At 41.9% G+C, this 12725-nt stretch overlaps 1 protein-coding gene across 8 annotated transcripts in view; it reads right to left on the bottom strand.

The window, feature by feature from the left end:
* Window positions 1–12725, bottom strand: part of ADAMTS12 (ADAM metallopeptidase with thrombospondin type 1 motif 12) — a 384678-nt gene that overhangs the window by 135826 nt on the left and 236127 nt on the right. For all 8 annotated transcript variants that reach the window (XR_008704937.1, XM_055554960.1, XM_055554967.1 and 5 more), the window contains one exon: window positions 10888–11057. Coding sequence is in view for 7 of the 8 variants with exons in the window: in XM_055554960.1 (XP_055410935.1) it covers window positions 10888–11057 (170 nt within the window). In the remaining variant the exon portion in view is untranslated. The remainder of the gene's footprint in view (window positions 1–10887; window positions 11058–12725) is intronic.

The raw sequence follows: 12725 nt of genomic DNA, 5'->3' as shown, positions 1-12725 counted from the left end.
TTTTAAAAATCTTTCATGGGTCTTAAATATGGTGAGAATCACTAGCCTCTGGAGCCATGACTTCTACAGAGAGCAGAGACATAAAAATTCATGAAGGTCTAATATTATCCTGAGAAAGTTACTTAATCTTTCTGTGACTCAGTTCCTCATCTGAAAATTGGGGCTAATGATATCTACTTTGCAGGGTAAATGTGAAGATTAAGGCAGAGATTGTATGTCAAGCACTCAGCGTGGTACCTGGTGTACAGTACGTGTTTGACAAATGACAGCTGCCATGGTTGTTGATTTCCCCTCCTTATCATGACCTGGTGAATTCTGAAGGTCCTTGCCCCATAAGCTATGCATTTATCATTCCAATCCTCTTTCAGAACAGTCAAAAGACCTGTGTTTTGTAATGCTGGCTCAAATTCTGTTTCCCACACATACACAAATCTTTCTTGAAATATCCTCTTCTCCTTCAGATTATTCCATAATGCCATTTCTAATCAATTCTGCACTGATGTCATGCATTGTTTTACTATTTTCTAAACAATTGCTGTCTTGTCAATTTCTTGTCAATGTCTTGTCAGTATAAAGAATTCTACACCCTGCTAGGTCAGTAGGTGGCCCCATGACTTTCCTTTTCTGTGACTGTGGGCCTGGTTCAAAGCTGTTCCACTCCTACAATGCCTGCTGAGGTCTCCACAGCTCTGTGCTCCTAAGACTACAGATTTTACAATCCCCTCAACCAGACTGCGATGTCCTCAAGAGCACTGCAGGCATCTGTGCATTGATCAGCTACTACTGCCAAGCACACTGTGAAAAAGAGGAGCCAGGACAATGCTGGTGAGGACCAAAAGGAGAAAGAGGAGCAGAAATAAGCACAACCTGGGAGTCCCTCCTTCACACGATCTTTGGAGTTAGAGTCATAGGGGTTCAAATTCCAGCCCTGATGCGTCCATCTTGCCCAGGGCCTTCTTGGTCTTTGCATGGAAGGGACTGTCAGAGGATAACACCCTGAAACCTGGAATAAGGTATCTGGCATACAGCAATTGTTTTAATGTGATTACCATTAACCTTTCCCAGTGAATACTAGTAGATTATTACACTCAGAAAAGGCTCTTAACCCATGAGTACTTAGTAACAGCCATGGCAGTGATCAACACTGTTAGGGAGAAAGTTCTGGACAGAGTGGCAAAAAGTTCAACTCCATCCTGAGAGATCATCCACTCAGTCATAAAAATGAGCCTTGAGGGGCTTCCCTGGTGGTCCAGTGGGTAAGAATTCACCTGCCAATGCAGGGGACATGGGTTTGATCTCTGATCTGGGAAGATCCCCACACCCTGGTCAACCGAGCCCAGGCGCCACAACTAATGAGGCCTGCATGCCTTAGAGCCTGTGCTCAGCAACAGAAGTCACCGCAGTGAGAAGCCCACCAGTGTAACAAAGGGTAGCACTCCCCTCTCTGCAACTAGAGAAATCCCACATAGCAACAAGACCCAGCACAACCAAAAGTAAATTTTAAAAACTATATATTAAAAAATGAACTTTAAACTTAGTGACAGAGGTCAAGGATGTTCATGGCAGCTGTTTATCCAGGAGGAAACAGACACATCAATTAAGCTGCATTTACATAACGGAAGGCTAATGCAGTCACTAAGAGGAATAAGGTAATAGTGTTCCACTCCATGAGTGGAAAACTAGCAGAACTGGCAAAATATGAGTCCATTTGTGTGTAAATGGAAATCTGCTGTTAACAACGCTTGCCTCTGAGGAGTAAGTGTGCTGGGCTAAGAAGAATTCATTTTATTTCATTTTATTATATATGCTTGCATTTTTAAATAAGAAGCATATATTTCTTTTATAAATAATATTTTGGCCGTCAATCAAGACAATGGGGAAGGTCTCATTCCATGAAGAAAGGCCCTCATTTCAATCCTTCCTTTCATCTTCCTTCTGTGATACTGGATTAGCACATCCTTTATGGTTAGACAGGCTAACTGAAGTACACTGCAAGGAAGAAACATAGATTTCTATGGAACATAAGTTCATCGGCCTATGGAGTCTTAGGGCTTCCCTGGTGGCTTAAGTGGTAAAGAATCTTCCTGCAATGCAGGAGCTGTAGGAGATAAGGGTTTGATCCATGGGTCAGAAAGATCCTCTGGAGGAGGAAATGGCAACCCACTCCAGTATTCTTGCTTGGGAAATCCCATGGACAGAGGAGCCTGGAGGGCTACAGTTCATGGGGACGCAAAGAGTTGGACAACTGAGCATGCACTATGGAGTCTAAGAATACCTAGTAAATAATCTGTGCTAAAAGCAAGAGCAAAACAAAAAAGACCCATTGCTGTGACTCCCAGAACCTGCACACCTATGACCTATCACCGTGCCCAAGGCCAGAAGGAACCTGTACTCGAAAGCAGCCATTGTGAAGTCAAGGTTCAGGGTTCTGAGGCAGTTTTCAAGGCAGCCCTGGAGTCCTGTTTCCCTGCCCTTTCCTCTGGCCTCTGTCTTTTATGGCTTTCTGAGTAATGTCATCAGGTGGGCCTGTGACACAGGGCCCTGCACAAAGGGGTAAGAGGAGCAATGGGTAATCTTAGTTCTCAAAGGTCACCACAACTATCAGAGAGTCTGTACCAGACACCGAACTCACTTCTTCCACAATATCCACAGAGTGGAGTGTTTCACCACCTCAGGTACACTCATCTTTCCTCACACATCTTTTTCGTCCAGCTCATGTGGTATTTCCCCTCCAGCTTTTCTATGCATTTGCAGTTCAGCTGAGTGAAAACTCTAAAACTAATGGACTGGTGAGCTCTGCCCTCACACTGGCTGACTAATCCTCTCAAAGGAAACTGAGGGAACTGAATGTACTCTCTGAATTAAAGGCTGCATTTTCAGTTTGGCTGAAACAGGGCAGCCCAACGTTTTTGGATAATGATCTGCAGAAGTGATCATTAGAAATGAAACTAAAACTTGCTAAGAGGGATATAAATGACTTCTTAGGTCAAGGAAAATTTTGCAGGCATCTCATGTTCCGTCAGTAGGTTGCAATTTGAGCTTCACCATTTAAAAAAATCCAGTTTCTAAAATCCATTTAAGGGCAGGGCTCCTTGGGTATGACTCCTGTGCAGTCACCCAGGGCCTGACACTTGGTTGAAAGCTCTGTTCTCATGTCTTAAAACTCTTAATAATTGTACATCTGCACTTATGTCAACCCTGGTTCGATTCCTGGGTCAGGAGGGTCCACTAGAGAAAGGATAGGCTACCCACTCCAGTGTTCCTGGGCTTCCCTGGTGGCTCAGCTGGTAAAGAATCCGCCTGCAATGTGGGAGACCTAGGCTCGATCCCTGGGGTGGGAAGATCCCATGGAGAAGGGAAAGGCTACCCACTCCAGTATTCTGGCCTGGAGAATCCCATGGGCTGTAAAGTCCAAGGGGTTGCAAAGAGTCAGACACAACTGACTTTCACTTTTCACTTGTGCCTTCTCAGTGAAGTCTGATGGGAAGGTGGGGCATGCGCATGTGCAGAAGAGATCTGTGATGTGTGTGTGTGCAGCTTCTTGCCAGGTTCTAAGAAATACTAAACCTTAAGCAAAAGGCATAATTTAAAATGTTTTATTGTTTTAACAAGTAACATTTAACTTAAAAAAGAAGCCCAGTTTAAGACCAGGCTCAGATCAGCTTGAGGGGAAAAAAAAAAGGAAACAAAAAGTCCTGACCAAAAATCTAACCCAAAATCAGTCAAATAATTACCAAAACTCTGTAAATTTGGCTGATCTAAAATAGTATTCTTTCACTTTCTGATAAGGTAATATTGTAATCTCCAAATATATAAAAATACATATTAAACACTAGAAGGTGTTAAAATTAATACATTCTACTATAACCATAGAAAGGATGAAAATAGGAGTAGAATTGTTAAAAATGAATTAAACCCACTTCACTGATGTTTTAGATGAGGCTGAATGTAGTAATGTTTGCTGTATGTTTACTGTATGTTTAGTAATGTTTACTGTATGTTTATGTTCTTTTACTTAAAATGGTTAGGAACTGTGAAACTAAATTTGGACTGTCAACTTAAATTGTTTACCAAACATAATTATTTTGACATAATGCTTAAATGGTTAAAAAAATAGATTTTCAAAGCAAGAGACATAAGTTTAATAAACCTAGCATTTGTCATAATACAAGCAGTCACTGGTCACTGGGGCTCTTTTCCTCCCACCACAGCCCCTTGGCTATAAAATCATCTATCTTAAAAAAAAAAAACATGAACATCACCGTAGGTAAAATTTAAAATTCAATGCTCTGTTCTTAAGATAATGGACTTATCCCCATCTCTGTTTTCATGGTTAATGTTTAGTCTGCAGAGTGTAGCCTGGGCTAACTCTTGGCTCTATTGCATAGTATGAATTTAAGAAGTTATTTATTCTCTAAATCTATTAGCATATGCATAAAAATTAGGTCAAAAACTTAAATTTCCACATAGGATTTTCTTACGGAGTTAAAATTAAGAAAATGCATATAAAGTGTTGAATAAAGTATGTGTACAGAATAAATAATGATGTAAGTTTAATATAAGCTGTTCTCATTGAAAGATAAGTGTTAGTTGCTCAGTCGTGTCTGACTCATTGCAACCCATGAACTGCAGCCCGCCAGGCTCCTCTGTCCATGGAATTCTCCAAGTAAGAATACTGGAGTGGGTAGCTATTCTCTTCTCCAGGGAATCTTCCCTGACGCAGGGACTGAACCTGGGTCTCCTGTATTTCAGGCAGATTCTTTACCGACTGAGCTACCAGGGAAGCTGTCTGTTCTCATTATCAGGTAGTGATATGTTTTTCTGCAAAGTAGCAAAAAAATGTGCTGCCTTGTTTTAAAGGGCAGCAGTTTATTTTCCCCACATAACAGAAATTTGGGGGCTATCCTCCTTCTATCTCCCTCTTAGCTGTCTGAACGTGGTTGCAAAGGGACAAGGAGCAAGAGAAGAGTGAAAGGCAGAAAGATGAGATTGGGGCTGAGGGCAGCTGCGTCAAAACCATTAAAATCCTTCTCAGAGGCCTGACCCAGTAAGGCTGCCCTCTTTATCCTTTGGCTGGGATTGGGGCTCCTGGGGGGTACAGATTAGCAAGTCTTCTACTTTTCCCTTTTCAATTGTAGAGGAAAGTGAAGGGGAGGAGGGCTGTGAATGGTTTTGAGGTGTCCACAAACATCATCCTTATTATTCCATCATTTTCCCTCTGTAAGCTACAGATTCCTAGTTTGTGAAATGAGAGCCATCTGGCTAGAAGATCTCCTGGGATGCTCACCACACTGGCATTCTCATTTAAACACTGGGTCTTCATTGCTATGAATGAGCTTTCTCTCTTACGGCAGCTACTCTCTTAGTTGCAGCGCGCAGGCTTTTCATTGCGGGGGCTTCTCTTGTTGTGGCACACGGGGCTCAGTGGTTGTGGTACCTGACCAACTGTGGCAACTCTGAAGGTCCTTCCAGCTATAGAGCTCCCATGGGGATGGAGAAGCCCTCAGCTGAGACTGCACTGTAGCCCGGGTTCTGTCCCTGCCTAACCCCTTTTCCCTCCCTCTACTTCTGCACCTGCTGAACTTCCTACATGCTAGTATCCGTCTCAGAATCTGTTTCCTAGGGAACGTAACTGCAACAATTCCTTAAAGATGTTCCTGAAAGATTCTATTTCAGGAGATGCAGACTGAGGTCTGACCTCATGTCAGATCCTCCACATTGGCTGGAAACCTCACTGGCAGCAAACATTACTAGGGCTGAGATATTTAGAAGCAACAACTAAAAAATTAGCCTTAATGAGGAATTATTTGGAGGTGCTGAGAAAAACACCCAAAAAAGGAAGAGAGATTCCAAGAAAGTGATAGCACCAAGATAAGGTCTTTGCCATCCCCTAATTACTCCTTGGAAGGAAATTTATGACCAAACCAGATAGCATATTCAAAAGCAGAGACATTACTTAGCCAACAAAGGTCCATCTAGTCAAGGCTATGGTTTTTCCAGTGGTCATGTATGGATATGAGAGTTGGACTGTTAAGAAAGCTGAGCACCAAAGAATTGATGCTTTTGAACTGTGGTGTTGGAGAAGAGTCTTGAGAGTCCCCTGGACTGCAAGGAGATCCAACCAGTCCATTCTGAAGGAGATCAGCCCTGGGATTTCTTTGGAAGGAATGATGCTAAAGCTGAAGCTCTAGTACTTTGGCCGCCTCATGCAGAGTTGATTCATTGGAAGAGACTCTGATGCTGGGAGGGATTGGGGGCAGGAGGAGAAGGGGATGACAGAGGATGAGATGGCTGGATGGCATCACTGACTCGATGGACGTGAGTCTGAGTGAACTCCGGGAGTTTGTGATGGACAGGGAGGCCTGGCGTGCTGCGATTCATGGGGTCGCAAAGAGTCAGACACAACTGAGAGACTGAACTGAACTGAACTGAATAGAAGATGAAGGACATAAACATATTTCTGATTAACATAGGCTAATCAAGTCCCTAAGAAGCTACATAAATTAGTGTAAGTATCTCAGCTTCTTAATCAAACAGACTTTATTCTTCAATTCCACCTCCATTATATAAGACTCTATAACCCTGACTAAGTTATTGTCCTCTCTGTGACGAAGTTGCTTCATCTCTGAAGCACGGGGATGGGGGTTAGTGAAAAAACATACAGCCACATCTCTTCATGCTGGTGCTTCCATGAATGTGATCAAGGGGAGTTTGGCTGCCTTTTTTTTTTTTTTTTGGCTAGGAGAGCTGGTAAAGAAAATGCCTATACTGGAAAGTAAGTTGATCTAAATTAGGACTTTTCAAACCCTTTAGGCAGAAGAAATATTTTTCTTTTTTCAAATAAGATCTTGCAAATAAAGCAGATAAAAGATCAGAATTTTATGAAGCATAAATTTTGTAAGTTCAAGTATATAATGCTTAAAAATAGTTCAGTGGGATCTAAAGAGACTATTAAAATGAACAGAAAAATTTGAAATCAAGGTTACAGATGGCAGTTACAGAGTTATATGGTTGCAGCATCTAATTTTTTTCTATGGTTTTTTTTTGTTTGTTTGTTTGCACACGCATGAAGTTGCTTCAGTCATGTCTGACTCTGCGACCCTATGGACCATAGCCCGCCAGGCTCCTCTGTCCATGGGTGAGGATTCTCCAGGCAAGAATACTGGACTGAATCCGCCACAGGTATACATGTGTTCCCCATCCTGAACCCTCCTCCCTCCTCCCTCCCCATACCATCCCTCTGGGTCGTCCCACTGCACCAGCCCCAAGCATCCAGTATCGTGCATCGAACCTGGACTGGCAACTCGTTTCATACATGATATTATACATGTTTCAATGTGGATTCATTTTGATATTTGGCGAAACTAATATAATTTTGTAAAGTTTAAAAATAAAATTAAAAAAAAAATAATAAAGTTATCAAGAGACCAAAAAAAGAATACTGGAGTGGGTTGCCATGCCCTCCTCCAGGGGATCTTCCCAACCCAGGGAAAGAACTCAAGTCTCTTAAGTCTCCTGCATTGGCAAGTGGGTTCTTTACCATTCGTGTCAACTTTTATTTGTTTGTTTGCACAGCATTGAAAAATCTTGATTCACACAAACGGCTGTAAATGATATGATAACAGTTTAAAACAACTTGATCTGTAATCTCAGGATATTTCTCAAATGAATTGTGTTGATGGGAGACTTTTATTCTAAGGTCTGTAGAAAACCAAATTAATATGTATAAGTTAATATACTGATGGTTTTCAATATGTTAAAACTCAACATATACTATTTTTTTGAATGTAAGCATTATTCCTTACTGCATTTTTAAAAACTAATTTTTCAATTAAATTACTTTTTTGAAAAATGAAATTAGAATCAAACATTTTTGGAAGCCCTGGAACAGAATTTGTAAACTAACAGGTTTGATGGAGTCTGTATACTTATTCCAAATGTTTGCATCTGTGATCATTCTTCTGCCATTGGCTGCTCAGCAAATCTGCCAAAACTCTGCTGCACATGGAGTTTATCCTCTGGTGGCTTCTAAGGGAAGCCTGGGAAGGTATAAAGTACTGACTGCCTGGCACAGATCGAGTGCTCTGCACAGAGCTGTTGTCATGAACACCACACTGTTGTCACCAAGGATGCCCATCAACTAAGCAACTAGTAGTAACTCTGTAGTACAGAGTTTGATGGGGGGACAGAAGTCAGTGTGTTGGTCAAGATAGTAGCTACTCAGTTTAGAGCTCAAATAATATCACAGGAGCCTATAAGAAAACCACTGAGATGGAGAATGGAGGCTTACAGCCCAGGCAGACGAATTAAGCAGATGGCACTCAGATAACCTCACATGGTATACACAGTCTCAATACCAGTTACAGATGCAAAACAATCACTCCAAAAGTGAATGAAATCTGTGTGTACTTTCGTAACTCTCATTTCTTTAATACCTATGTTATGCAAAAGGAAGCACACAATTTGTTGCTGTTCAGTCACTAAGTTGTATCCAATTCTTTGTGACTCCATGAACTGCAGCACCCCAGACTCCCCTGTCCTTCATTATCTCCCTGAGTTTGCTCACTCATGTCCATTGAGTCAGTGATGCCATCCAACCACCTCATTCTCTGTCATCCCCTTCTCCTCCTGCCCTCAATCTTTCCCAGCATCAGGGTCTTTTCCAATGAGTAGGCTCTTCACATCAGGTGGCCAAAGTATAGGAGCTTCAGCATCAGTCCTTCCAATGAATATTCAGGGTTAATTTCCTTCAGGATTGACTGGTTTGATCTCCTTGATGCCCAAGGGACTCTCAAGAGTCTTCTCCAGCACCAAAGCATCAGTTCTTCAGTGCTCAGCCTTCTTTATGGTCCAACTCTCACATCCATACATGACTACTAGAAAAACCATAGTTTTGACTATACAGACCTTTGTCAGCAAAGTGATGCCTCTGCACACAATCATTGCTTATAAATCAATGAAAAGTTAAGCTGAACCAAATCTGTTTATTCTAAGAGTTACTTGAGCCATCAGAGTCCAGCAGACGCAAATCCAACCCTGAATCTTGCAGGTGTGGGGACTCCAAACTAAGCACCTGTCACAACACTAAGGCAGCTATGCCATTTTCGTTCTGCTCATTCAGGGTTTCTAGTATTACTGATGCAACTAGTTCTAACAAAGCAGAATTTCCAAAATATAGGTATAGGTAGTACCAACTGGCTATACCTTTCATCACTTTTTTTTTTTTTTTTTTGCACCCACATGAGTATATACAAGAGCTTTTCTTTATTCAGGTGCTTAGATCAGGAAGTAAAATTGCACCAAAAACCAAATGACTCGCTCCTCTCGAGCATGAATGACGCTAAACAATGGGAGACAAGGAGCAGATGTCGCCCATGACAACCAACAGCCATCAGGGTATTTTGGAGACACAAAGTAGGAAAAGCACTTTTTTTCAAAAGCAATTGACTGTATCATTTTCCTAACAGTCCAAATATGTAATTTTCATTCATTGGCCGATACCTGGGAGTCCTCTTGTGTTCTATTATATTGGATTTCAGAAACTTAACAATCACACACAAAAGAAATGTGGTTACTTTTCACTGTTGTTTCAAATTTCCTTAACTCAGGAACATCTTTTCTTTCATTCTCTACTGGAATAACAATGAAAAGCATAGATCCTCTTTGATGCTCTAGTTAAAGGTCAATGGTTTTTCCTCATTTTCAGAAGAAAATGTGTCACTGGTGCTGATTCAGGAGAAACGCTGCCAAGGCTGCTGCTCTGTTATCCAACTCCACTATGCCCTCATCCTCTGATGTGCCTCCTTTAGATGCTTGACTTTACATTGTACCCTTATGTGGCACTAGTGGTAAGAACCCGTCTGCCAATGCAGGAGACATAAGAGACACTGGTTTGACCCCCTGGAGGAGGGCATGGCAACCCACTCCAGTATTCTTGTCTGGAGAATCCCATGGACAGAGAAACCTGGCAGGCTATAGTCCATAGGGTCGCAAAGGGTCAGACATGACTGAAGTGACTTAGCACGCATGCATGTTGTCCTATAGATACAAAATGTTGATTTCTGGCCCAAAGCTGGCTCTCACTCATTTGCGATCAAGTTTCTCATTCATTTTCTTTCTTTTTTTTTTATGCTGGGTGCATTCTTTTTTTTTTTTAATTGGAGGCTAATTGCTTTACAATATTGTGGTGGTTTTTTGCCATACGTTCACATGAATCAGCCATGGGTGTACATGTGTTCCCCATCCTGACCCTACCTCCTTCCTCCCTCCCCATCCCATCCCTCAGGGTCATCCCAGTGCACCAGTCCTGAGCACCCTGCCTCATGCATCGACCCTGAACTGGCGATCTGATTCACATTTTCTACCATTTTGTCTTGCCTTGTGCTTTTCTCCTCTCACTGGGAATTGCTGACTCTACTTTGAATGCCTTCCCCTCCTTATTACAGGAGAAAGATGAAACATGTTTAAGAATTGTCAACCGCTTCCTTGGAAGACTATTTTGAAATTACCCCACACCCATAATGACCTTTTCTGAGTTCCCGTCAAAATTATATTCAGTTCCACACACTCATCAATAAGCGCTTCCTCCTGTGTCCCAACAAGCCCCACATATTGCTTAGTCGTACCTCAGCTGTTTTGAAGTGAGTCATCCTGTTTGATAAAATTCTCTTCTAACTCCCACAGAGCTTGGCAGGGAGTTGGAACAGTCACCTTCAACATTTACTGACTGACTTAACCAGGTCAGTGTCTCCACCTCTTAAAATATAAAACTCTTGATGGCACTACTCTCTTTTTTTCTCTGTACTGCATCACAGTACCCTGACAGATAAATGCTTTCTGACAATGGCTGTGGCCCTCGATCTGGAATATTCCATCACAGCTCCTTACCTGGATTAAAAACCGGAAACCAGTGGTAGAATTCATTCCTGTAGGGAACAGTGTCAAACTCACTGCACTGCATCTGCCGAAAAGTGGGTGTGTCCGGGCGACAGGGGTGGATGTTGCACAAGCGATAGCGTTTTCGTTCTCCAGTGCAGTACTTCCCTCCGAACTTTGGTCTACACGTGAAACACACAAATTGTTCTTTAATTTCCTTAAAGGCCAGTATTTTCTGTTAAAAATGCTCTGTCCCTCCTTATCTCCATTTCTGTCTTTTCTCTTTTTTCTACTGTACACATTCTTCTCTGGCTAACTTTCATAACTACCTTCATTATTTTAGTTTCCTGTTGAAAAACCCATAATGGCACCCTGTGACCATAGGATACAGTCCAGCCTCTTAAGCATGATGGCATTCAAGGCCATCATGATCCTGACTCACCACACCTGAACACATTTTCTTCCCACATTCCTTCTCATTTGCACACCGCTCCCATGATACCAGCTGACTTGTTTGCTTTCCCCCCCCATGCTTCTGGATTTCACTCTTCTCTAAATGTCTTGGAGAAGGCAATGGCACCTCACTCCAGTACTCTTGCCTGGAAAATCCCATGAACAGAGGAGGCTGGGAGGCTGCAGTCCATGGGGTCGCTAAGAGTCGGACATGACTGAGCGACTTCACTTTCACTTTGATGCATTGGAGAAGGAAATGGCAACCCACTCAATGTTCTTGCCTGGAAAATCCCAGGGACGGGGGAGCCTGGTGGGCTGCCATCTATGGGGTCGCACAGAGTCAGACACGACTGAAGTGACTTAGCAGTAGCAGCTAAATGTCTACATACTGCCCATCCTTTAAAGACAAATAAATGTTATTTCCATCTCCATCATGAATTCTATCTGAATTCCTGCCAGAAGTAATCTCTTTCTCCTCCTGATAATATTTCATTATCTAGCTGGAGGCACTTTCTACACTTATCACACCCAAAGATAATTCTTTAACCAAGGCAGTTCACATTCATCGATTCCCTGTAGGCAGGACTAAGCATTGTACTTCATAGGTGAGGCTAGGCTGGTGGTTTCCTATTTGTGCTGATGAAGTGATACTCTATGACTTGGCAGCTCTCCAATTCATTTCCATCTAAGAGCCTTTTATGAGCCAAGCCCTGCTGGGTTCTCACTAGACAGCTGACCAATATATATCAAGGATAGAGTGTCATCATAGGCTGGTCAGGCACTGACCTGAATTTGTGACTGTATTTTTATTGACCTTCTCAATGAACTTAAGCAAACCAGCTACTGAGATCAGATATGATCACTCTATGGAGTCACCCAAGGAGACTCTATGACAAAATGTAGGACCATTTTTTTCCCCTCAAGCCAAGTTAGGGGATCATCTTTCATTTCCTCAACAGGAACGTCCCTTTTCTGACAACCACGGATTGCTGACTATCCTCCCAAGAAGGCTAAGGACTGGCAGTGGCTGATACACAACACTGACCACAGATCCTGGAGCAAATTGCCTGCATTTCCTGATTACAAAAATGGAAATAGTTTTTCTGATCACATTGAAACAAACTATAAAATAAAGATTTTCTGTAAAAAAAAAATTCTATAAGAATTTCTTGATTTTGAATTTTTGAAGCCACAGGAACCTGGTGTTTTAACAAAAAATAAGATTTTAAAACAATTTTTGCCCAAATCCCTCAAATGTACACTTACTTATAGGCATGGGAAATGATAAAGATGTCACAGTAACTACCATTTACTGACAAACTTATGTAGTAGTTAGTGTGTTGAGTTATTCATAGATATTGACTTATTAACCTTTAGGAGAAATTACATATATAGTT

Source organism: Bubalus kerabau, chromosome 18, assembly GCF_029407905.1.
Source record: "Bubalus kerabau isolate K-KA32 ecotype Philippines breed swamp buffalo chromosome 18, PCC_UOA_SB_1v2, whole genome shotgun sequence".
Taxonomy (NCBI): Eukaryota; Metazoa; Chordata; class Mammalia; order Artiodactyla; family Bovidae; genus Bubalus; species Bubalus kerabau.
The sequence above is the reverse complement of the archived record's forward strand: the minus strand, read 5'-3'. Positions and strand labels throughout refer to the sequence as shown.